At 41.5% G+C, this 27,840-nt stretch overlaps 1 protein-coding gene across 1 annotated transcript in view; it reads right to left on the reverse strand.

The window, feature by feature from the left end:
* Positions 1 to 5,316: 5,316 nt before the first annotated feature.
* Positions 5,317 to 27,840, reverse strand: part of LOC140459718 (substance-P receptor-like) — a 47,346-nt gene continuing 24,822 nt past the window's right edge. The window contains exons 3-5 of the mRNA XM_072554157.1: positions 17,988 to 18,138; positions 12,349 to 12,545; positions 5,317 to 10,896 (exon numbers count right to left, since the gene is read on the reverse strand). Of these exons, the coding sequence (XP_072410258.1) occupies positions 10,602 to 10,896; positions 12,349 to 12,545; positions 17,988 to 18,138 (643 nt within the window). The 3' untranslated portion in view covers positions 5,317 to 10,601. The remainder of the gene's footprint in view (positions 10,897 to 12,348; positions 12,546 to 17,987; positions 18,139 to 27,840) is intronic.

A 27,840-nucleotide genomic window follows, 5' to 3' on the forward strand; every position in this document is an offset into this window, starting at 1 on the left:
CTGCATATTTCTGGGATGTTTGGAGCAGTGTGCAAAGAGGCAATCTTTGCTTTGTTAGGTTCATCATTCGGAAGGTTTGTTTTTGACAGGAGAAATTAAAGCCCAGAACAAAATGAAAACTGACATCACTGGAATCTGTAAAGTTCAATGGCTGGTAATAGCTGCTTATTTGACGATGATAGGTTATTGTTAGATTAAAGGTAAATAGGTTAAATATGTTTCAGATTAATAACTAAAAGACGGGTAGGAAATTGAAAAAGAAACAAATTAAAACAATCGAGATGCAGGGCCAGCCATGTGTTGTCCCTGCATGATAGTCATAGATTCAGACAGCAGGTAAATAGACCCTTCCATCCAACCAGTGTGTGCCCACCATAAACTCAAACTAAGCTAGTGCACTGGGCTCAGATCCCTCCTAACTATTCTTGTTCATGTACTTATTTATAATTCTTTTAAACATTGTAACTGCACTCATTGCTTCCTCTGGAAGTACATTCCACACACCAATCACTCTGTGTACAAAACATTCTCACCTGTGCTTCTTTTAAATCTTTCTCCTCTCACCTTTAAAATATGCCCCAGATCTTGCAATCCCCACACTCGGGAAAAGACACCTGCCATTCACCTTATCTATACTTGTCATGATTTTCTAACCCTCTGCATGTTCACCCCTCAATCTCCTATGCTCCAGAGAAAAATGTCCCAGCCTATCCAGCCTCTCCTTATAATCCAGTCTCTATTCCTAGCAATATCCTGGGAAATCACTTCTGAACCCTCTCCAGCTTAATATTATCCTTCCTACAACAGGGTGACCAGAACTGGACACTGTACTCTAGAAGAGGCCTTTGTTGTGGGAGCTGGTGGACCCCATTGAATGGGCACATCTGTCATAAGTATTATCTGCTTGAGGAACTCAGTCTCAGGGTCAATAAGCTGGAGTCACCTCCAAACACTGCAACACATCAGGGAGGGGAAGTGTTACCTGAATGCTGTGTCTCAAGAAGCAGACACACCCCTGAGATGAACTGCCTTAGATCTGGTCAGTGGACAGGGACAGTAGGGTTTGCCTGTGAGTGAGGCAGGTGGAGAGATTCAGGAGGTAGAACTGAAGGACCTCAGCCATTGAGCTTGTATGACAGACTTGAGATGTTGCTCCCTGTGCAACAAAAGCTAGGATTTAGGGAGGATAGACAATCTGACTGTGGTGTAGGAAGCTATTCACAAAGTGGGGTGGGGGGGGGGGGGTGGGGGAGAGAAGAGAAATGCAGTTGTTGTTAAGGATAAGAGAATCAGGGGAACAGACACTGTTTCCTATGGCCAGGATTGAGAGTTCCGAAGGTCATGTTGCCTGCCTGGTGCACTGGCTCAAGATATCTCATCTGGGCTCAGAGGAACTTCTGGTGCAATGCCCAGTTGTCATGATTCACGATCATGTATGGAGAAGGAGAAAACAGACTCATCTGAGGGAATGAATATGTGCTGCTCGAGTGAAATTAAAAAGCAGAACTGCAAAAATAATAACATCCACGTTACTACCTCGGGCAAGCCCTCATTGTGACAGTGGCAACATGGTCAATGTGGTAAAAGTGTGGTTCAAAGATAGTTGTGGAGAAATGGGTTTTAATTCATGGCTCCTTGGCACCAGTACTGGGAATTATTGGCACCAGTACTGGGGAAGGAGGGAGGTGTTCCAATGGAACAGATTCCATCTGAATCATTATGACTCTAGCAGCTTGATGAATTACATAAGTAGGGAATACATAGGTCTTTAAAGTAAATTTCATTGGGTGGGCAGTGTGTGTAAGTTGCATAGAAAATTATAAGATCAAAGGGATAGGTAGGATTGGAGGTCAGTGATCGAGCTGATTACCAGAAAATAAAAGGAAGAGACAGAATGCCCAAATGTCACATTTAAACCAAGAGAACTTCTATGTATCAGGAAATTTGCTAAAACAATAAATTAGAGCTTTGTAACTTAATGCATGAAGCACTCAGATTATGAGCTGATGGCGCAAATCAAAGTAAATGAATACAATGGCAAAGTCAGTCCAGAAATATGGTGACAAGAGGTTATATCTGGGAACTTAAGCTTCCGTATTATTTGACCTGGGGGAGAGACAGGAGGGATTGTAAAGCTGGCATGATGACACTGTTAATGAGAGCTGAACAAGGACAGAATCAATGTAAGCTCAGTTGATGAAGAATCCATTTGGATTGAGGTAAAATCATAGTCATGGAAAGAAGACATTAGTAAAAATAATGAAGAGGCCCCCCCAATGTACCCAATCTGTAACAAAGAAATCAACAAATAGTAGGAGCAGGTAAAAGTAATAGAGCAATAATTATGGGTGACAAAATTGTTGGTTCGGTTAATCAAAATAGAAAGGGTAGCTACAACAACACAGTCAGAAGGATAGATTCTGAGAGCTATTTATCATGAAGCCAACCAGGGAGCAGTCTGTCTTGGATCTGATAATGAGAAATGAGTTAGATTTAATAAATGGCCTCAGAATATAAGATACCCTAAGAAGTAAAGATTACATCATGATAGAATGCACTATTCAGTTTGTGATTGAGCAACTTGGGTCAGAAACAACTGCATTGAACTTAAATCAAAAGAATGACAATGAAATAAAGGTATTGTTAAGTAAAGAGCATTGGATGTACAGGTGTCAGTGGGAATGATATTAAGCAAACAATGGCAGCCATTTAAGGTGGTAGTTAATGTCTCTCAGCCAAAATGCATCCCAGTCAGGAGAAAATATTCTAAGACAGGGATGAAACAAACATGGCAATCCGAGGTTGACAAGGAGAGCATAAGTTGAAAGAAAAATATTTCTGAGGTATAAATCAGAGATTACCCTGGAGACTTGGATAATGAAGAATCCAGTAAAGGATGACCAAAAAGGAAATAAAGATAAAGAAACTGAACTATGAGCAGAAACGAGAAAGGAGTATTAAAAACTGATAATAAGAGCTTCTTTAAACAGGTAAAAAGAAAGAGGGGTCAAAAGAGAACATAGGTCCCTTAGAAAATAATCTAGGAAGGCAGTCATTGTAAACAAGGAAATGGCAGAGAAGTTAAGCAAATATTTTGCATCTCTCTTTTCAGTGAAAGGCACTTTGAACATCCCACTATTACCAATGAATACATGGTGGGTATTAAGTACCATTTCCATTCCTTGAGAAGTACTGTTATAAGAACTAATGGGACTAAAGACGAAATGGGACTGATAGCTTGCATGCCAGGATCCTAAACTAGATATTGACAGAGATAATGGATGCATTGGTTGTAATTGTCCAAAACTGCTTGGATTCTTTTGGGTAGCACGGTAGCTCAGTGGTGAGTGCTGTTGCCTCACAGCGTCAAGAACCAAGGTTTGATTCCACCCTTGGGTGATTGTCTGTTTGGAGCTTACGCATTCTCCCTGTGCTTGTGTGGATTTCCTCTGGGTGTTCTGGTTTCCTTTCACAGTCCAGAACTATGTAAGTTAGGTTTTCTGGCCATGCAAAATTGCTCATTGTGTCCAGGGATGTGCAGGCTGGGTGGATTAGTCATGGGAAATGCAGGGTTATGGGGATGTGATTGATTTGGGTTCAACATTTTTCGGAGTATCAGTGTGAACTCGATGGGCCAATGACCTGCTTTCACACTGTAGTGATTCTATGATTCTGGAAAACAACCAGTCTGATGCTTTAATTCAAGAAGCGACAAAGTAAAAACACTGTGGGCTTTTTTTTTGGCTACATAGCACGACAGGCTGATTATCCAAACATCTATATTTGAAAAATATAGGAATCAATTACTAGGGAAGGAATTGAAAACATTTGGGAAGTCATAATCCAATAAAGCAGAGTGAGCATAGCTTCATAAATGAGAAACCTTGTATGACTAATATCTTAGAGCTTTTCAATGCAGCCTCAACCTTAGTGAATAGACTTGAACCAGTACATTCTTTGCATTGGGACTTCGAGAATACATTTGATAATGTACCTCTCAAACCGTTAAGTCCTAAGTCAAGAACCCACAAGGGCAGTACAGTTTATTGGTAGGGGTAGAGAATAGCTGATAATTAGGACAGAGTGAGTGGGAGACCAATAGTTCTTTTTCAGATTGTTGACCTGTGACAAATGAGATTTCACAGGGGTCTGTTCAGGGACCACACCTGTTATAATATATGTTAATAACTTGGAGGAGGAAACAAACGTACTGTCGCCAAGTTTACAAATGGCACAAAGATGGATGCATGGGTAGGTGACGAGACAAATGCAAATAGTTTACAGAGAGTTAATGACAGGTTATGCAATTGTATGAAAAGTTGGCAAATGGAGTATGGTATGGGCAATGAAGTAGTTTATTTTGGAAGGGAGGACTAAAGAACAAAGTGTTAATTAAGTTGAGAAAAACTGCAGAAAGCTGCAACACAAAGGAACTTGTGATACATGTGCATGTAACACAGGGAACTAGCACACAGGTGCAGCCCATAAACAGGAAGGCCAGTGCAATGTCGGACCTTATTTCAAGGAGATGGAGTGTAAAAGTAGGGAAGTCTTACTGTAATTGTACAAGCAGCGGGTGAGATCACATCTGTAGTCCTGTGAACAGTTTCAGTTCCCTTATTTGGGAACATATATTATTTAATTGGACACAGTTCTGAGAAGACTCACTCGGTATGCAGGGATTGAATTATGACCAGAGATTGACCAGGTTGGGTCTCAACTCACTGGAGATTAGATTAGAGTTTAGAGAAACGATCTCATTGAAAGGATTTTTTTGGGTAAATACTGAGAGGGTGTTTCTCCTTATGGGAAAGTCTGGGACCAGGGGGCATAGTCTCAGAGCTAAGAGGGTGCCAATTTAAGACTGAGATGAAGAGGAATTTGTTGTCTGAAAGGTTTTTGGGTATTTGGAACTCTTTTCTACAGAGAGGTGTGTGGGGGGGAGATAAAGGTTGGGGGGAGAATGGCGAACATGTTGCTATATTTGAAACAGATAGATTTTGAATCAGTAGGTGAATCAAGGATTATCGGGGAAAGGGCAGGTAAATAGACACTTGGAGTGGCAGATTAGCCATTATCCAGGTGAATGGAGGAGCAGGGTCAAAGGGCAAAATGGCCTGAACCTGTTCCTATATCTTGTGGTCTTATGATCAAAGTCCTTGATACTAGTTTACTTGTGAATTAATAATATTAAGAACTTTGAGGATTGGTAAACTATCCATTAGATGTTAGAAATGATTTGACTTTAAAGCTCATCATTCCAATAGGCAGACAGGCAAAAGATTGTATATCAAAAACGCTTGATGGACCTTTGATCATATCGAACATTGTGTTTTATTTCATCTTAATCTTGTTTTATAGATTGACCATGATTGAGTAACAGCCTTTTATCACAGACGTCAATATACAAAGCACACAATAGATTGTTTATGGCAAAAAAATATCCTCTGCACCACACTCCGTTTCAGAGATGGCAGATTCCATTGAACATTTCAGACATTTAAAGCCTTTCCACTTGTGAATGAAGGAACTCTCCTTGATTTTCTTCCTTTGGCTTTGTGATTGTTGTTAATGAATGGCTATGTGGTTGCTAGGTAACAGAACGAAAAGCCTGACAGTTGCTGGAAGTAGATTGGAATTTCATATCCATAGCAACCCGAGAACTCAGCATTCAGTCTTTGGACGCAGCCTTCTCAGAACATCAGTGCAAGTCCAGCAATGTAAAATAAGTTCTTTGACCTTTCAGTTCTGAACCAATCATATCAGAGTGAGTGAGGCATGTTTAATAAACAATTGTTTTCAATAAACCCTCTTGCCTGATTTTTTTAACTCCTGGTGTGTCATTTACAATAATTCACATCCATAAGTTCTAGTCAACTAAGTGCAATTGTTTCTATCACTTTCAAAGGTCAGCCTGTCGCTTTATTGCCTTCTGTGTTGGAGGGCAATGAAACATTCGTCAGAATTCACTTCATGCTAATCTAAAATCTACATTTTCGAAAGGAAACAGCGTATTCTTATCAGTAAAGGAAGTGCCTCAATTCACACTGGCAATATCCATGAATTCAACCCTTATTCCACGTTTAGTAATAATAACGTTTTAATAATAATAAGACTCCTCCCCCCGCCCGCCCCCCAACCTTGTTAGCGACTCCTCCTGAAGCAAGACATTTAATATTTAATTACAGTGAACTACTGAGACTCCCTGAAATAAATCCAGTTCCTGGTCTGCATGGTTTGTTCTTAAAATGGACTGCAACAGAAATTTCCCAGTGGTGGATACTATGAGCTTCATGGCCTTTTCCACAGGTCAGACTTGCACATTTCCTCAAAGTCTTGGATTTGGAAAGACAGCGAGTTGCCTCAGCTCACAGTTAAACGCTGAGTGACAACCAAGGACTATTTCAGCTTGTTTTGGTTTAGTTTATCATCGATTGGTGTGGAAATGTAACGGCTGCTTTTTTTTTTGTTGGTCACGGAATGTGATCTTGTGCAACCTGACGACTGAACAGACAGCACGGTCACAGCACAGACAGTTCTAAAATATGGTGTCAGAGCCTGCTCCTACACAAACCAAGTTTGGAACAAAGGGATGGTATTTGAATTTCGTCCCAATCTGCTGTGCAGATTTATCAAGTGTCTCAAGTCGTCGATTGGGTGGCAGCAGCGCTTTGTGTAGTTCCCTGAGTTTAACACCATCATCTTCTGATTTTCTGACTCGGCAATCTCCTCGTGCACTATCTCTGTGCCCTTTGATGCTTCTAATATCGAGAGATCTATTGAAGTCAGTTTTGAATATGCTTAATCGATCTCTGGTGAAAAGAATTCTAAATATTCACCACTCTCTGAATGAAGAAATTCCTTCTGACCTCCGTCCTGAATATTCTGAGACGGTGTGCCTTGGTTCTCCATGCAGTGCCCAAACCAGACCATGGAACACATGAAACCTCTGTCTACCATCTCTAGCCCAGTAAGCATTTTGAATGTTTCAGGGGGTTCATCTCTCAATTCTTCCAAGCTCGAGGGAATACATTTGCAGTCTTCGCGATCATTTCTCAGAAGACAATCCTAACAGCACACAATAAGTTTGGAGATACCATTCACCTTCCTCATGGCCTACTGGACCTGCAAGTTCACCTTCACTGACTCATGAACAATGACATTCGAGTCACTTCATCGCTAAACTCTCACTATTTCTGTTTTCCTCTCAACTTGAAACATTACTTGCTTTTCCATATTTTTCATGTTCTTGCCACTACATGGTTTGAAAATGTCCAAATTTTAAAAGCCTTTGGAACCAAATAGTTAACATTCTTTCACCAGATAACATAGATTCTTAATAGAATAACCTGGGTAAGGTACTCAATGGGGAGCAACATTATGAAAATTTTAATCTGCGATGAGACTTGTTAAATTGCGAAAAAAGGCCAGTTTCGCTTTCACCACAAGAGGGCAATACAGCATTACTATCGTGACAACGAAGTGCCTGCCAGACAATGATCTCAGACGATCATTTTCTCCACTATAAAGCTGTGATGGGAAGAAACATCTAATGAATTCTGTAATTTACTGAACCGAACCAAATCCACATAGTCAGTTTTCTTATCAATTTCACTTTGAGCTCTGAGATGCTGAATGTCGGAGATCTAAAACAAAGAAACCTTCCGAAATTCATTATACTGGAAGAGACCATTCTGCCCATTTGTTAACTCTTTGAAGAAACCCTTGGATTGAAAAGTCTGACTCTCTTGCTCTATGTCCCAAAATATTGTACAATTAAAAATCTACAGACAACCAGTTGCAAATCTGAAGGAACAGATGAACAGTGTAAGACCTTTTTAAAATACTTGCCAGAAAACATTTTGTTGAAAGCTCTTTCAAGACAACAAAACACCCATATCCCATCAGGAATATTCAAAAGGTCATTATCTCTAACAAGGGTTCTGTAACTTCAGTTGCTGTGACATAGAGATTTCCAATTGTTTTCTTTGACATCAAGTCATTTTCATGACCACAGCATGGTACATAGTTATAAATGAATCCCTTCTGCGATTATGAACAAGCGAAGGCACACTTTAATCCTGCCCAGCATGGGACAATCACTTCCCACATTGTCATTGAGTCAAAGAACTGGATATCCATGCCTAACACCACCATGGGAGCACTTTTACATTTGATTCAAGAAAAAAAAACACTCATCATCATCTTCTCAAGTGTAATGGGAATAAATTCTGACCCACATCCTTAAGGAACGAGTAAAAATCAAAGTCTTGAGAGTGACACTGGTTGTGAGAATTACCCTGCTGACATGTGTCCGGTGTCACTATGAGAGAACAGCAGGATTTAGGATGTGAGCTCTGCGTCACTGGAGAGACTGAAAAATGATGCAGCAGTAAGAAACTGAGGAGGACATCAGCAAGATCCACAGTGAAGGATGGTAGAATCAACATTGATACATGGTTTTAGAGTTCTGACCTACTCTCGTTCACATGTCACCTGAATTAGGCGCATTAATGTAGCATTGCTATAGTATTCTACACCATGGGCAGTCATATCCTTTCACAGTTACTGTTCTTACTTAGATCAATTGGAATCCCACCTATTCAGAGTTTATCTCTTATGGCACAATGTGTAAAAGTGAAAAAAAAAACAAGCCCAAGTGCAAGTCTTTTGCTGGAGCTATTCTATAGTGTACCTTGTAAAGGGACAGAGTAACACAAAGACTTGTGGTCCAGTGTTATCATTCACAGGAAAACAAATTGGTAAGAGTCTCCAATGCATATTAGCAGGACATTTTTGTAGAGTAAAGCCAAGCTGTTAGGTCTATGGCATTAGCTGAATTAAGCTACAGGAATTAAATTCAGTCTGTTGTCCTCATTGGATTCAGGATATTTTCTGTAAAGTTCTTTCAGGCACGATGGAAGTTCACTTCTATCTGCCAGTCTGTGACATGCATCTCTCTGACTGTTCTGACAATGCCGTAACATTGATGTATTTTTAATTTCTATGATAGAAAAGCAACCATTGGTTGTCTTTGCTTATGATTGAAAATCTTCAAATCTCCTGAATTCCCTTTATCTACTGACTGCCCTCCACCCATCTCTCCAAATGCCATCCTTGAAAACCTCTCACCATTGCAAAACTCGGGTAGCTCCATCCAACATCTTCTTTGAGGCGTATGCCAGCCATATTTCTGATGCCCCCATACTCGCCAAGCCTAGACTACTTTGATTTGTTATTTTACAATAAAGGTGTTAGATTATAACAAACAACTGTTTCAGGTCCCCAGGCAATATAGGTTTGTGTGATTTTTCATTGATCAGAGATGCTGATACCAGGTATTGGGATATCAGTTCCATCTGTTTTCTCAGTTTCTAGCAAGAGACTAGATTAATTGAGGGCTTTCGACTTTCAATTTTCTATTATCTGGACAATTTAGAATATAAAGAAAGCTCAGGTAGAATTTCATCATGTTACACATATCCCTTACCTCCAATCCCTGTTAATCTTCCCTTTGTCTCACGTCTCACTTATCTGCTTCTCTCACATCCTCCAGATTTCACAGTCCTCTTGTATCCCATTCAACAGAGTTTCAAATGTTTCACATCCTGCTGACCTCCAATTCCCCCATTGCTCACATCCCTCTTATCATATATCCCACTTTTCTCGCATTCCTCTTATCTCACATTCCATTTAATTCTCATTCCCCGGTGTCTCAGATTCCCCTGGTCTCCACATTATTTCATGTTACACAATGCATGAATCTCATGTTCCCTAAATCTCACATTCCCCACATCCCACATCCTATGTACCTCTTCGACCACATGCCATGTGATCATTAAACTGGTCCTGTATTTATCTGATGAAGCAGCTTCAGAAGTTCAATATTGGTTACCAAGGGAAAGCAAAAGGGTTATAAATTTGATGGTTGCATTTTATCAGTTTGCAGCATTAGAACTTTGTATTCTGGACTGCAATGATCTAGTTACCCCATTTACCTACAGCAATGAACTTAAGCAGCTGTTGGAAGTAGCTCTTTGTGTCTTCTTTTAACCCAACAGACCAGTTTTGTAATGTTGAAGATCATTTTAGAAAGGAGAGTCATAAGATTTATGTAGTGCTGTGTAAAGGGTCCTGAGGGAACAGGCATATTGCATTTGTTTGATGGTCAGGGGAAAAGCAGGACACACCTACTGCTTGGGGATTGAGAGTTTTACAATTTTACCACTTTAGGATGCTGAGTGGGAGCAGTGTTAGGGACTGGGCAGCTGGCAACACTTTCTAAGCAAGTTTCCCAACATTGCTGGATGAAAATTTTTCAAGGGGATTGTTGAGGGGAGAATATGTGAGGACTGACATGATATGACCATAGGACATAGGAACAGAAGAATGCCATTCCGCCCAATGAGTCTCAGCAACCCAATGTCCTGCTTCCAGTTTGGTGTGGGTTCCCAGTTCCTAACTTTGATGGACTGCCAGGCTGAAGTGTATTATAATCCATTGATCAGATGGTGACCTTCTAGTATCTGAATTTGACTGTCATCCGTTTAGAAAATTTCGCTCATGTGGGGCTATGGATTGGCACAAAGCTGACAGACTATTTAGTAGGGATCTGGTCTGCAGGAGAGAGTGGAGGACTCAGAGCCAGCCTTTGAGATGCTACGTGAAGAGCCATTGGAGTTCAAGTCCAGCGACAAATGCGTTGCCTTGATATTATCATCGATATCATCCTCATTTTGGTTGATGACTGTGGATACAGTGGTCTCCATCCTGCTGACCTTGTACATGCTGCCCTGGGTCTGGAAGTACTTGGTTGATTTCATCTCCAGCCCCTCGTAATCTTTGTTTTTCACAAATGGACACCAGCGGAAAACATGTCGGAATCCAGCTCGGAACCTGGAAGGGAAGGCAGCAGCAAATCTTATCAATAGCTACTTCACAAACATAATGGGTAGGGTTTTCCTTCAGTCTGAGGGGTCACACCAAATGCTCTCATTACCCTGCCTCAAGGAATGTCCATTTGGCTCATACACAGCAACTAAACCTCTGTCAACCTTGTCATAGGACAAATAGGATGAAGAAAACCAGAATGGACTCCACACATTACGTACCTGCTTCAGAGGATATTAGGCTATGACTGGAAGCCACTCAAGTGGGAGATAAGTTGGCCAACCCTCCAAGGCAATGCGAATGGAAGCACAGTAGTGACTTTTAAAAACCAATTTAATCCTGTTAGGCTTTCCTCCACATCCCCACCATCACATGCAATGTTTTAAAGGTGGTTGGACTTCAAGGTCAGGGAGTTGGGCCTATGATTGCGTTACTACCCAGTGTAAGTGAAATGCTGCCATGCTGAAATCTGCCCTGGGTAAATCGACACCTGTCAGAAATCAGTCAGCACTTGTGAAACCCAGAGGTATAATAGGAATGGCTGTAAATCCTCAGTACTAAAATCTTCACACGAAGAACAGTTAATTTGGTGGTATCATGGGAAGCTTCTAACACCCATTAAATTATAATTGAGTGCAATTCAACCAAAGTTGGTACTGAATGAAAGCTTGTATGTATCTGACACCTTTAAAGTAGCAAAAATATCCCAAGGCACTGAGTACTATCAAACAAAAATAGCATCAACTCACATCAGGAGGTATTACAGTTGGCCAAAATCATTTTTAACAAGGAAGTTTTAAGGAGCATCTCAAGGAAGGAAAGAGAAATGGAGAGATTTTACTCAGAAATATCACAGGTTAGTATATTGGCAATTATGGATACAGCTACCAAGGGAGTAATGATTAAAACTGGGAGCTTAAAGTCCAAATCTAAGAAGCACAGATATCTTGAAGCATTGTGGGGCTAGAAGAGATTACAAAGGTAAGAAGGGCCAGGGTTATCGAAGGATTTAAAAACAAGGATGAGAATTTTAATATCAATTTCTTGACTTACAAGAATGTACACCAGGCAAGATAGGCCTGAGGAGGACCTGATGCAATTTGAACAGAGGCAGCAAAGTCTTTTGCGGCATCAGGTTTCCCAAGGGCACATTGGCAAAGTGTGCATTCAAATAGCCAAGTGTAGAGCTAATAAAGACACAAAAAAACATTTTTTAAAATTTAAAAAGACAGCAATTGAGCCAACGCACGGCTGGAGTTAAGTGGTGGAAATAGACATTGCTCTATTTAATGTGGATGATAATTCGAAACCCATCTTATGCTTAAGGTTACAAAGAGGTTGGCTCAGCTGATTACCCACTTTACCTGCTACAGACCCTGAGAATGTTTTAACGTGCTGCTCATGACATTATTTTGATGGGCATGGGGAAAGAATTTCCTATCTCCTGTTAGCACTTACCGCTCATTGAGGCAGCAGTAGATGATCGGGTTATACATTGTGGAGCTCATCGCAAGCCAAATGATGGCCAGGTACACTTGCTGGATGTACCTCTTCTGGTAAATTTCTGGATGGAAGAGGTACAGCAAGAAGTAGATGTGATAGGGAAGCCAGCACACAGCGAATGTGGTCACCACGATGATCATCATCTTCACCACCTATAGCCAGGGATAAAGAGCAGTTTATAGAATATACAATTCTCCACAATAGCCATCCATCCCACAGTATATCCAAAGTTCATTCCTTCCTTCAGCAATTGGTTGCAGACAGTCCCTCAGATTTTTCTGTGCAAGACAGAAATGGTTGAGCAAAGTATTTTCAGAGGGAAAAGAAGTGAAAAGGAAGACGAATGAATAGTGCTCAGTTCCAAGTGTGACTTTGGAATGAAGTCTGCCAATAAGTGATGCTGTTGCTGTCTGGTGGACTGACCCCTACATTGTAGAGGCTGAGTTCCAACTCTGACACACCTTCTCCTACTTATCTGCTGGACCATGATCCCACCATAGAACATCACACCACTGAGTCCAGTGCAGTCACGAGCCTCACTTCATTGAGTGACAAACCTCCCCTCCTCCCCACTTCCTCCAAACTCATAGTCTCCCAAACCCCCATAGCTCGCATCTACATCTTTACCAAAACCCACAAAAATGACCACCACGGCAGACCCATTGTTTCTGCCTGCTCCTGCCCCACAGAACCCATCTCATCCTACCTCAACTCAATTTTTTCTTGTCTTGCCCAGTCACTTCTCACTTACATCCACAATTCCTCTGATGTTTTTCTTCAGTTTCACAATTTCCAGATTGCAGGTTCCAGCCAACTCATCTTTGTCATGGATGTGCAATCCTTTTACATAACTACCCCTATCAGGGTGGTCTCAGGATTCTCTGCTTCTTCCTGAACTGTCCCCATTCCTTCAGGTCAGAGGAGTGGCCATGGGTACCCACATGGGCCCCAGTTATGGCTGTCTCTATGTCAGATATGTGAAATATTCCTTGCTCCAGTCCAATGCAGGCCCCCACCCAAAGCTCTTTCTCTGGTACATTGATAACATCTGCATCTCTCTCTCTCTCTCTCTCATATGGAATTGGAAAGGTTTATCAATTTCATTTCCAGTTTCCACCCCACTCTCACCTTCACCTGGTCCATCTCTATCCCTTCCTCAACATCTCTGTTTCCATTTCTGGGGATAAGCTAGCCACCAATATCCACTACAAACTAGCTGACTCCCATAGTTATCTTGACTATACATCCTCACACTCTGCTTCCTGTAACAATTCTATTCCAGTCTCCCAGCTGCTCTGTCTCCATCACATTTGTTCTGATGATGCCAACTTCGGTGTCCACTTTCTTCCTCAACCGAGGATTCCTTAGCACCATAGTTGACAGGGCCCTCAGCCGGGTCCGACCCATCCCTGTGGCAGTGGATTCCACAGGTCCACCACTCTCTCTGGCTGAAGAAATGTCTCCTCATTTCCATTTTAAATTGACTCTCTCTAATTCTAAGGCTGTGCCCACGAGTCCCAGTATCCCCACCTGACAGAAACAATTTCCCAGAGTCCACCCTTTCTAAACCATGCATTATCTTGTAAGTTTCTATTAGATTTCCTCTCAACCTTCTGAACTCTAATGAATACAATCCCAGGATCCTCAGCTGTTCATTGTATACTAGGCTTACCATTCCAGGGATCATCCTTGTGAATCTCCGCTGGACACGCTCCAGTACCAGTATGTCCTTCATGAGGTATGGGGTCCAAACTGGACACAGTATTCTAAATGGGGCCTAACCAGAACTTTATAAAGTCTCAGTAGCACATCACTGTTTTTACATTCCACTCTTCTTGAAATAAACAACAACATTACATTTGCTTTCTTAACCATGGACTCAACTTGCAGGGAGGAAAGGGTCGTGTGAGGGAGCCGTGGTTTAATAAGGAATTGGAATCCCTTGTTAAAGGGAAGGGGCAGCCTATGTAAAGATGAGGCGTGAAGGTTCAATTGGGGCGATTGAGAGTTATAAGGTAGCCAGAAGGATCTAAAGAGAGAGCTAAGAGCAGCAAGGAGGGGACATGAAAAGTCCTTGGTTGGTAGGATTAGGGAAAACCCAAAGGCTTTCTATAGGTATGTCAGGAATAAAAGAATGACTGGGGTAGGAATAGGTCCAGTCAAGGATAGTAGTGGGAAGTTGTGTGTGGAGGCTGAAGAGATTGGGGAGACATGGAATGAATACTTTTTGTCAGTATTCACTCAGGAACAGGACATTGTTGCCGATGTGAATATTGAGTCACAATTAATTAGAATGGATGGCTTTGAGGTATGTAGGGAAGAGGTGTTGGAAAGTCTGGAAAGGGTGAAAACAGATAAATCCCCTGGGCCTGATGGCATTTATCCTAGGATGCTCTGGGAAGCCAGGGAGGAGATTGCAGAGCCATTGGCCTTGATTTTTATGTCCTCGTTGTCTACAGGAATAGTGCCAGAAGACTGGAGGATAGCAAATGTGGTTCCCTTGTTCAAGAAGGGGAGTAGGGATAACCCTAGTAACGATAGGCTGGTGAGTCTCACTTCTATAGTGGGCAAATTCTTAGAGAGAATTGTAAGGGATAGGATTTATGAACATCTGGATAGGAATAATGTGATCAAGGATAGTCAGCATGGTTTTGTGAAGGGCAGGTCGTGCCTCACAAACCTTATGAATTCTTTGAGAAGGTGACTAAGGAGGTGGATGAGGGTAAAGCGGTAGATGTGGTGTATATGGATTTTAGTAAGGCGTTTGATAAGGTTCCCCATGGTAGGGTCCTGCAAAAAATACGGAGGTATGGCATTGAGGGTGCATTGGAGGTTTGGATTAGGAATTGGCTGGCTGGAAGAAGACAGAGGGTAGTAATTGATGGTAAAGGTTCATCTTGGAGTGCAGTTGCTAGCGGTGTTCCGCAAGGATCTGTTTTGGGACCATTGCTGTTTGTCATTTTTATAAATGACCTGGAGGAGGGGCTAGAAGGTTGGGTGAGCAGGTTTGCAGATGATACGAAAGTTGGAGGAGTTGTTGACAGTGAGGAAGGATGTGGCAGGTTACAGCGGGATATAGATAAGCTGCAGAGCTGGGCAGAAAGGTGGCAAATGGAGTTCAATGTAGGTAAGTGTGAAGTGATTCACTTTGGTAAGAGTAACAAGAAGATGGGGTACTGGGCTAATGGTCGGATACTTGATAGTGTGGATGAGCAGAAGGATCTTGGTGTCCATGTACACAGATCTCTGAAAGTTGCCACCCAGGTAAATAGTGCGGTGAAGAAGGCATATGGCGTACTGGCTTTTATTGGTAGAGGAATTGAGTTCTGGAGTCCTGAGGTCATATTACAGTTGTATAAGACTCTGGTGTGGCTGCATCTGGAGTATTGTGTGCAGTTTTGGTCGCCATACTATAGGAAGGATATGAAGGCTTTGGAACGGGTGCAGAGGAGGTTTACCAGGATGTTGCCTGGTATGGTAGGAAGATCGTATGAGGAAAGGCTGAGGCACTTGGGGCTATTTTCATTGGAGAAAAGAAGGTTTGGGGTGACTTGATAAAGGTGTACAAGATGATTAGGGGTTTAGATAGGGTTGACCATGAGAACCTTTTTCCACGTATGGAGTCAGCTATTATGAGGGGGCATAGCTTTAAATTAAGGGGTGGTAGGTATAGGACAGATGTTCGGGGTAGATTCTTTACTCAGCGAGTCGTGAGTTCATGGAATGCCCTGCCAGTAGCAGTGGTGGACTCTCCCACTTTATGGGCATTTAAACGGGCATTGGATAGACATATGGAGGATAGTGGGCTAGTGTAGGTTAGGTGGGCTTGGATCAGTGCAACATCGAGGGCCAAAGGGCCTGTACTGCGATGTATTTTTCTATGTTCTATGTTCAACCTTTACAGACTCCTGTACTAACACTCCCAGATCCCTTTGTACTTTGGTTTTATGAATCTTCCCAGCATTTATAAAATAGTCCATGCTTGTGTTTTTTTTCCCTAAGTGCAAGACCTCGCATTTGCTCACATTGAATTTCCACAGTCTCAGGCTTGCTGCAGTGCTCCAGTGAAACTCAGCACAAGCTGGAAGTACAGCAACTCATTTTTCTGCTTGGGATCTCTGCAACCTTCCTGACTCAATACTGAGCTCAACAAGGCTTGAGGCCCCTTCTCCCTCAACCTGACCTAACCTCAACCCCAACACACTTGGCCTTGTTATCATATAGTCCACTTATTACACACAACCCATTGTTAGCCATGAATAGCCCCCATTAGTAGATGTTCATTCTCCTTAGCTGACCATTACCTGCTCCTTTGTCTGTCCAGCTGTTCTTCTCTTTCATTGTGTTTTATCCTCACCAATCACTTACTCCTCACCTTCTTCCTTTACCCTATCTTTTGCATTAAAAAACATCTCTTTCCAAGCTACCATCAGTTCTAAGGAAAGGTAAATGGAGTCAAAACATTAGCTAATTTCTCTCCATAGATGCGGCCAGACCTGCTGAGCTTTTCCAGCAATTTCTTTGCTTGTTCCTATTTCACCTCTAGTGCTTTCCCTTGCCATCGTAATTCTCCTTATTTTCCAACCAGCCTGTTCAAAGATATTCAGAGCATGTGGACTGCAATGGATCAAGAAGGTGGCTTCTACCACCTTCTCATGGGCAACTCGGGACAGGCAATAAATACTGGCCAGCCACGATGCCCATGTCCCATGAGTGAATAAATAAAACATTACACATCTCTGGAGTCATGCAATGTGAAGCCAAGCCTCCTCTTCCAGAGTTGGGGCACTACCACTGCAAGGCACCATATTGTTTCTTGTAGTATGCTATACTTGATTGCTTTCATGTCTTCCACACTTCTCTTGTAAGTATCCTCAACTTCTAAAGGGATTGGCATCGATAAATATTGATAAATAGGTTTGTGGAGCTCTCAGGGAGGTTGATGTGATGGACTCACTGGCTCACAAAGCTCCAATTCTCTGCCGAACTGGAACAGCCTAACCTATAGGCCCAGAGAAGACAACATCAGGCTAGACCCAGAGTGAGGCATTGTTTCAAAGGCCCGTTGCAAGTTACATCGATCCAAAGAGAAGGAGGTGAAAGGATTAAGAAATAGGGAACAGACTCAACAATAATAATCAGGTTAGAATTGGATAAAAACTTCTGGAGAAAACATTCCAGGCCAAGATGAATGAAACAAAAAGAACAGTTTGTTCAAACAGTTTGTAGATGAGTAAAGGATTGAGTGGCCATTTCTGATACAATGAAACAAGAAGGTATGAGTGCCTCAAGATTTGTGAAATTACGAGTTGAGCAAAGGCCCCTTCCTTAAGATCTTAAGATTCTATGAAAGAATTTTGTTGGTGCATGCAAAGATTAGGAACTATGTCTGGTTCGAATGTTTTTAAATTTAAGGAAGGAATTGCAGCATGGCTTACAGCAAAAAAAAGCTGCTGATTACCTTCGTCTTATTTTCACTTTGATCTTGCATGCAAACAGCATCACTGCCCACATTGTTTCCAATATGGTAGAAATCTGATACAGAGGAAAATGTAGCGTCAGTTTTGACAGACAGCAGTCTTGTGCTCACTCACCTTTCTTTTAGCATTCATCTGCTCCCTGTATCTGTCTGAGGAATCTCCTGGAATCTCACTTGCCCACAATGTCCTACCAACAATGGTATAAGCATAGCCCATCACCATCAAAGGCAGGAAGTAGACAAGGGCTGTTACGCAGACATGATACCTGTCAGAGATATTCAGCATTAGTTAGTCAAGACAACTGTCCAACACTTCAGATTCCTTACAGACTGACAGGAACTGTAGGTAACTAAGTTAACAGAAAAAACAAATTAAAAACAGCTGCTGGATGCCTTGAAAGGCAGAAAACAGGTCACAAATGAATTAGGTTGATAACATAATTCTTACAACTGAAAATACATAAACCATCACAACATGATTCACAAACAGAACCAAGAGCAAGAAATCTCACCTTTTTGTGTTGAATTGTCAGTTCTCAGAACTTATCCAATTTTGGATTTTTACACTTAGCTCCCTTATTTAGTGCATGTTAAGGTGACAGCCAAGTTGTACACAGTAAAGTCCCAGAAACAGTAATGAGATCATAACCAGATAACCTGATCGTTGATGCTACCAAACCCTCCAGTGTACTTAAAGCATTTTTAATTTCTATTTTAGTTTTCCACTATTCATTGTATTTTGATCAGATAAACTCCCTTGTCATGAATTTTTTTGAAGGATTGTAATTGGCCAGGCCATTGTGGAGATGATTTTCCCTTTAACTGTGGAGGCAGATGCTACCTGTCTTCAATGCTTCATAATAAGGTGGCACATCCAACAGTGCAGTGCTCCTTTAGGACTGCACTTGGGTGTTGCCTTGATTCGTACTATGTCCTGGAGTGGAACTTGAAACTACAACATTCTGACTCAATCTAAACCTGCTACAAACCATGCAGTGCTGATAATTACAAATATTTACAAATAAGGTACACCTACAATCGCCATATTCACTTGGAGGAGTTCTCCAACAATGGTTGTTGGAAGCCACTCAGAAGAATATGGGAGTTGAAACCAACCCATTAACGAACAGTCAGATCCATTGAAAAAATAATCCACTGCTCTTAATGAACCTTTGGCCTGTCTTGATTATCCCAGGAGATTACTGCATACAGTTTCACAAGGAGGTGCTTATTTGCTGAGTGCGTGGAGATACATGCTTCTGCAAATCTTCAGCAAGTAACCTTACTACAGAAAGACCCTCATGTGCTTGGGTTTTACTTATAAAGTGCTCCCTTGGAACACATGCCACCAAATTGTATTGTTTCATAGTCATAATGAACTGAAATTAAATTTCTGGGTAGTCATCGGTGAGTTGGTTTTGAGCTTGTTCTGTGATGCACTATTCCAATGGAACTGGATCCTCTTTTGTTTGTCATTTATAAAAATGATTTGGATAAGAATATAGAAGGTGTCGTTAGTAAGTTTGCAGCCGACACCTAAATTGGTAGCTTAGCGACAGTAAAGAAGGTTTTCTAAGATTACGAATAGATCTTGATCAAATGGGTCAATAGGCTGAAAATGGCAAATGGAGTTCAGTATGGATAAATTGCATTTTGGTACAACAAACAAGGATAGGGATTATTCAATTAATGGGAGGGTGTTGGATAGTGTTGTACAGCAGAGGGACCTAGAGGTTAAGGTACATAATTCTTTGAAGTTTGCATCACATTTGGACAGGTTAAAAAGGCATTCAGCATACTTGTCTTCATTTTTCAGTCCTTTGACTGCAGGAGTTGGGTATCATGTTGACATCATGCAGGACATTGGTGAAGCCACGTCTGGAATACTGTGTCCAGTTCTGGTTGTCTCGTCATAGGAAGGATATTATTAAACTGGAGAGGATTCAAAAGAGATTTACCAGATGTTGCTAGTTATGGAAGATTTATGTTATAAAGATAGGCTGGCTAGGCTGGGAGGTTTTTCACTTGCGCATAGGAGTTTGAGGGGTGACCTTATAGAGATTTGTAAAATAATGAGGGGTATACTTTGAGTTAATGGTAGTTGTCTTTTCCCTTGGATGGGGAACTTCAAGACAAGGGAGCATATTTTTCAGGTGAAAGGAGAGAGAGGAGGAGCAAATATTTTTACACAGAGGGTGTGGAATTAAGTTCCTGAGGCAGTGGTGAATCTGGGTACAATTATAACATTCAAAAGGCATTTGGATAAGGACATGAATAGGAAAGGTTTGGAGGGATGTGGGCCAAGAGCTGGCAGGTGGGACTTGTTCAGTTTGGGATGATGTTTGGCATGGGCTGGTTGGACCAAACGTTCAGTTTCCATGCTATATGACTCTATGACTCCCTGATTATGTGAAATTTGGTCGTAGCTTTAAAGTGCAGTTGCAAAAACAAACCAGTTTTATGACATTCAAAGCAATAGTTTGAATTTAAAATGAATGATACTTAGTCACATAGCCGAAAGGTGATTATCTAAGCTGCAGAATGACATCTCCCTTATATGCCCTGTAGTATCTGTGTAAGGGTAAGATACATTCCAAATGAAGGAGTATTCTTCCTGTTGTTCTCAAGACAAAGTCCTGTATGAGAAACTCAATAACTTCATGAAGCAATATGCAAGTTTCAGAGCTTTATCCCCCATATTAATCTCCAGAAACAACTTGTTGTCACTTCTTGACTTTATCAATCATGCCACTGTGCCTTGAATGTCTCTTGAATGACTTGTTACCACAGTAGCATTTAAATGTCAATTAAATGTAGGTGTTGCATAACCTGTGAGTCCAGTTTATTTTTGGAAACAATTCATGTCTCTGTTTTTCTTTCTTTCTTTTGTAGCTTTCTTTCTTCTGCTCTTTCTGCCATGCCATTCACTGACTTTGTTCATTGGATCAGTGTATCCAGAATTCACAAAACCATCAACACTGAGTGCTGAATACTAATGGTATTTAGTGTCACATTGAGTTGCAGATATTCATTTTAAAAGGAGTATGATCAGATTCTAAGTGCTTTTTGGTCATTTGTTCTCACCTGCATTCAACCTTATGACAAACCTTTCCTTTTGTTCTCTTACCTCAACTCTCACTCAGAACACCCCAAAACCATCCCGACCAGGGTCAGCCCAACACCATTTGCCTCTGCACACTCTTAAAATCTACTATATCTTTAATCTTTCTAGTTGTGATGAAATACTGTTGTTTGGACTAAACTTTGTTTCTTTCTCCAGGATGCTGCCTGACTTGCAAAGTGTTTCAAGCATTTTATGTTCTATCCAAATGGCAGAAAAGATTAAGAAGCAGAATAATTTGTGTTTGTGGGCATATGTCCACCTGTCTGTTTGTGTGTATGTGAATACGTATGAACATTGTCCCTTGAAATACCACCCTCCTTTTGTCATCTCCTATTTTATGACAAGGTCCAGTTGCAGAGTAATTATACTTGACTGGCAATGCTGTGGCCAGGATTTATGATCAAACACATGAGTTCAACTCCAAGTTTGCAAATGGAGAATCTAACTTCAGTTAATCAAATATACCTGGAATAAAAATCCACTGAAAAACATTGTACCTGAAGCCAAGAGATTGTTGTGCAAACCTGAAAGGAATTTGACATGCAAATTTGGCCTGTTCTACATGAGTCTACAGACACACCTTGAATTTGAAAGCCTGCATGCTGGAAATGGATAAAACTACAGAAGGGTGCTTCAAACATTGCATAAGTTGCAGCACTTGGAGGAGAAATCAGTGTAAGGAAAAGGAGAAGGCTCCTAGAAAATGCTGGGGCACTCAAATCCCACAGCAATTACCTCAAATGCTTCCAATTAAGGAGTAGGAACAGATTACTGTAGACAGACTATAGCAGCAGTGCCATCCCTTCCACGCTTCACCTCAGCTCTGATAAAAAGTCATCCAGACTTGAAACATTAGCTTGCTGTCTCTCCATGGATGCTGTGATCTCCAGCATTTGTGGACTTCCTTTTAAGTCCGTGCCATAAGTACTGTGAATCCAAGTTTCCATCTGATTATTGACCACTTGAGATCAAAGCATACAAACGGAGATGGACTTGTGCCTGCTTGATTTGCATCCTCAGTGATCTCCTGCCAGCAATGAAGCTCATTACTTCAGTACATAATCAACAGAAACATAATGTAAATTCAGCATTTACAAAGGATCATGGCAGAGGTCAGGCTCGGCACATTCTCTCTACTGCTCAGCATTTGGTGGTCAGCATGCAATTGAACTCCACAGCCTGTGTCACATTGGTAGTGAAGACAGGTAACACAGAAAAAGATGGAGGTAGATAGTGAAAGAGGCAAAGAGTGGAAACGTGGAGGACAAATTTCACATTAGACCATGGTATAAAGTGGTGAATAGTGAATTATCAATGCATTACTACTGACACAATATTTCCTTCCATTTCAAGTTGGCATAAATCCATAGGGTCAGAGAGATCTATCTCAGAACAGAGAAAATTAGAGAGAAGAAAGAAAGATAAAGGGAAACAGAAAGACAGGACAAAACAGAGGGTGAAAGAGAAATAGAGAATGATGGAAGAGGTTGACTTCTTGATAAAGTAAAAAGATCAAATCTCTTGATGTTTTGGAGGAGCATTAACAATTCTCCATCCATTTCACCCAATTATTCATGTTTTTGAAGCTCCATACTATTCTTTGCACCATTCACAATGCTTTCATGTTTCAAGTCATCCACAAATTTTAAAGTTGCCAACGTATAGATTACTGTTAAGAAGTGCAACATTTCTCATTCTGCTCTGTAGAGAACTCCCCTGTAGGCCTTCCTCCAATCTAGAAAACAAACCTATTGCTACCTCCTGTCTCTCATCCAGTTTTGTATCCTTTTGCGATTTTTTTTAAAGCAGAGATATGTCAATTCTTGAAAAGCAACTGGGTAAAAAATTATTATAGTTAAATGGAACAATGGAATAATCAAATCAGTCAGGATATTATTGAATAGCAGAACAGGATCGAGGGGCTGAATGGCCTAATCATACTCCAAGTTTATATGTCTCTTTTATTGCATGAATTCTTTTTGCTGTTGTGTGATACTCTGTCATGAACAATGCTAGAGAGTTTGCAGTATTGTTTCTTCACATTACAATACTCATTTGCAGGTTATATAAATGATTTTTTTCAATTGTTGGATTCAGAGAGAGATGGCTCTATAAAACGCATTTTTAACGTTTGCAGTGCATCTAAACTGGTTGGTTAAAAGTTGCCAGGCAAGTTTGCCCCTTTGAAATTGACCATCATTCCAGCTTTTTAATGAGAATTATTGTGTGAGGTGCAGCTTTCTGTTTTTCTTGCTGTGAAACAGGAATCTATTGACACTATGATGCAAGCTTGAAGCTTTCCGGTAAATGTTTCTAGGGTATTGTGTGCAAGGTCAGGTATTCAGTCTCACTATTTATAAACCAGAACATCTGTTTCAATTCCTCAACTTCACAAGATGATGCCATTAGGCTCCATATTTAACAGATTATCTTTCACAACGGTAGCCCCCTGTCCCACTAGATGCTCCCATCGAACACACCTTCCCTTCCTTTTTCAACACTCAACTTAATCATTCCCTTTGCCACAATCCAGTATACTCTTCAGTCATTGCCAACCTCCCTTCCCTATCTCATGACACCTTCTCTGTATGTGCAGGAGAAGCCACATCTGTCCCTATACTTTCTTCCCTACCATCTTGCAGAGTCCACAAGATTCCTTCCAGATGAAACAGTGAGTTACTTGTATCTTGTTCAGTTCCATTTGCAGAAGTCATTGTACACAATGTGAAGTCTGCTATACTGGGGAAATGTAGATTGGGTGATTGTTTTGCAGAACAACTTTGTTCACTCTTCAAACATGACTTTGAGTTTTCAGTCATTTTCCATTCCTCTGCCACTTTGAAGTTTTGACTTTGATCTCTAACAATATTCTGATTAAACAGAACAATAGTTTGGGGGACTGTAGCTTGTCTTTTTTAATCGGCGCTGAATGATCTCAACACTGAGTTCAGCAATTTCAAAACATAACCACAGCTCCTGTTTTCTCAGACCGCAGCTGAAAATAATGTTTCTGCTTCTTTCATTTATGTATCCTCCAGTCACACCACTTGCTTTTGACATGCACCGTCATTAATTTTGAAACTGAACAACTTCTTCCCTATCTCGACATTTCTTTTGTTGTTATTTCTGCCATCCTCTTTCCCTTTTATCCTTACTCAAAACTCCTTACAATTTAAAGTCCTACCAATTCTGAGAAAATGTCATCAAACTGACAATATTAACTCTGCTTCTCTCTCTCTCTCTCTCTACTCCATATGGAGGCTTCTTTAAAAGCATCAGTCTTGAAAGTGAGATAAAATTGGAAGACTTAGAGTATGCAGGTATTCTTCAGAGTATGCAGGTTTGTCTCATTTGTCTCATTTGTATGTTTGGGACTACCATATTTGACATTTGTACTGGATGGTTGCAGGCTGATGTTGGATATTGCAGAAGAAAAACATTGTTGTCATTGATTTCATAACTACAACAAAGCACCTTTCCTGAATAATGCATTTTCCCTATGATGCTTCTAATATGTGTTCTGCATTCATCTCTCACGATCTAACTAGAAGTGCATACCAGTGACTGTCATGATGGTCTTCTCAAGGATACAGCCTTAAGTAGCTCTAACATTGTTTCTGTCCATCAGGCGATCACAGGGCACCATTATGTTGGCATTGGTGATCACCGTAACACATAGCAGCTTGTGTTGGTGAGTTCAGATTTCATCTTCTGCATCCAGAAAGAGTCAACAGCATCAAGCAGAGAGCTAGCAGTAGAATTAATTTGAAGGGAAGGCCATATTACTAGTTTCTAACTTGCAAACATAATGAATTGGAGTCAAAAAGTCAAAGAGTTGTACAGCATGGAAACAGACCTTTCACTCCCAACACGTCTATACCGACCAGATATCCTAAATTAATCTAGTCCCATTTGCCAGCATTTGGCCCATATCCATCTAAACCCTTGTTATTCATATACTCATCCAGATGCCTTTTAAATGTTTTTATTGTACCATCAATTCAAATTATCATAAAATACTTTGAATAATTCATCAGTTTACAAACTGATCAAATTCCCTGCTAAATCTGCCGCATTTAAAGTCTTCAAAATTTCAAAGACCTGTCATTAGAATTGTTGGAACAGGAAATTTGAAATTCTCAAAGGCAGTGCCTTCTGGCGATTCTTCAGAATACACTCAAGTTTAAGAAACACTTGAGTCTCAAACCTGTTGCGGCGACAATAATCCATAATTGTTGAGCAGATGGACAGGACATAAATCATGCTGCATTTATAAATAGAACAGAGATTGTGTGTGTCTGATTGACAGGAGGCACATGGCGATATTAAACCTTCAGAGTTGAACATAGATCCTCACAGGATTTACACTGAGCAGAGGGACAATGACCAACAAATTTGAAAAAAAAGGCAAGTGAATGAACATGGATTGACAGTTTAGTTGAGAGTCTCAGGGTCTGCTCAAGGAGGCAAAAACAGATCCCGTCAGACTGAGGTGACAGCAATGGACAGAAGTCAGCAGCTTGCCTTAGCGTTTGGATGGACTGAGGCAAACAGTGTCAAGCACAAAGATTGCTGCCAGACTGACATTGACCCGCTACTGAAAGCAGACAGAAAGCAGTGGCAGTAGGAGCTTAGGCAGCTTTCTGTTCTGAGGTATACTTGCTTCTTCTCAAACAACAAGAAGTTTCTGGAAACACACAACAGGACTGAGAGTATTCAGGTTTTGAGCACAGACCCTTTGTCACAGCTGAAGTTGTGAGAAGAGGTGTACACTTAAATGGTAAACCAATATTTTCTCTTTCCAACAACTGGCTTGTATTTCCAATTGCATACATCACTTTCTGAGAGGGGTCAAACCTTTTTGGAATCCTAAGTTAATAGGAAATATTAACATTTCCCATTTAGTTCTAACTCTGCTTTCTTCTCTTCTCTTTACAGTGTAGTAGCTATAAAGAAAACATTCCTCTCCCTCGATCACAGCACAATTCTGTCCACCGTCCCACTCAGAGTAGCCTGTACATTGTGGGTATAATAAATGGTTGGGGCATTGGAGGCTGAGGTGGGACCTTATAGAGGTTTATAAAATCATGAGGGACATAGATAAGGTGAATAGTCAAGGTCTTTTCCCCAGAGTGGGGGAGTGCAAATCGAGAGGGCATGGGTTTAAGATGAAAGGGGAGTTATTTGAAAGGGGCTGCAGAGGCAATTTTTTTCTTGCTGAGGTTGATGTGTGTATGGAATGAGCTGCCAGAGGAAGTGGTAGAGGCTGGTACAATAAGAACATTTAAAAGGCACCTGGATGGGAATATGAACATGAAGGGTTTAGAGGGATATGGGCCAAGTGGCTGGTAAATGGGATTAGATTATTTTAGGATATCTGGTCGGCATGGACAAGTTGGACCGAAGGGTCTGTTTCTGTGGCTGTACAGCCGTATGACTCTCTGATTCTATTTCACAATCACTACATTTTTCATGGTATATTTTGAATTGTAATCTAAAGCCTTCAGGCATGAATGATATAAGATTGTAACAAACTCAGATTTTATGGACCAGAGAACACTGTTTGAGTGTGAAGCAGGAAGTGAACACCTGAAATTTACCTGATGCAGGAGGATGAGGTATGCCAGCCCTGCCTGACTTATATACATTGCTAAAGTAATTAGACCTGGAAACTGTGGCAGTATTCTTCCTCAGACTTGTATGTGAGGTCAGTAAGCACAGTTAGTCTCCAGTGGGATCAAGCTGCATGAACAAGCTGAAACTTGACCAAGCCCTGATGTCTGCTCACTGCACCCGGATGGTTCCCAGCGACACCTGCCTCTTTGTCAGCTATATCGAACAGTCCCTCTTCAGTACCTACACAGGCACTGTACTCCAACTCTTCTGCCGTTACATTGATGACTGCATCAGTGCAGCATCCTGTACCCGGGCTGAACTGGAGCAGTTCATCGACTTTGCCCACAACTTCTACCCCGCCCTCAAATTCATTTGGTCCATCTCAGCTACCTCCCTCCCCTTTCTTGACCTCTCAATTTCCATGTCTGGCCGCAGTCTCCAGACGGATGTCTGCTACAAACCTACAGACTCCCATAACTACCTGGACCACACCTCCTCCTACCCTGCAAGAACTCCATCCAATTCTCCAGTTCCTCTGCCTCCACTGCATCTGCTCGATCGAGGAGACATTTCACCTGTGAGCATCCCAGATGTCCACCTATTTTGAACAATGTGCTTTTCCTCTCTCCGCCATCCAGATAGCCCTCTGCCACACCGCCACCATTCCCCACTCCACTGCTCTAAACCCCACCCCTCCCAATGCAATAAAGACAGAGTCCCCGTTGTCCTCACTTGCCCACCCAATCTCCACATCCAACGCATCCTCCTCAAACACTTCCGCCAACTCCAACTTAACCCCACCACCAAGAACACCTTCCCATTGGTACCCTTCTCTGTCTTCTGCAAGGACCGCTCTCTCCGACAGTCCTTGCTTCATGCCACCTCCGTCACCGAACTCCAGGTTCCTTCCCCTGCAACCAGAAAGGATGCAAAAACCTGCTGGTACACCACCTTCCTCACCAACATCCAGAGCCCCAAACAGTCCTTCAGGTGAGACAGAGGTTCACCTGCCTCTCCTCTAACCTAGTTTACTGCATCAGGTGCTCCCGATGTGATCTCTCTGCATCGGGGATACTGAACGTAAACTGAGGGAATGGTTCACTGTGCATCTCACCTTGGTCTGCAGGGCCCGACCAGATCTTGTATGTAAGGTCAGTGCACATTTGAATTCTCCCAACCACTCCATTTCCGACATGACCATCTTTGGCCTCCTCCATTGCCAAAACAA

This window comes from Chiloscyllium punctatum, chromosome 35 (genome assembly GCF_047496795.1).
Source record: "Chiloscyllium punctatum isolate Juve2018m chromosome 35, sChiPun1.3, whole genome shotgun sequence".
NCBI classification, from domain to species: Eukaryota; Metazoa; Chordata; class Chondrichthyes; order Orectolobiformes; family Hemiscylliidae; genus Chiloscyllium; species Chiloscyllium punctatum.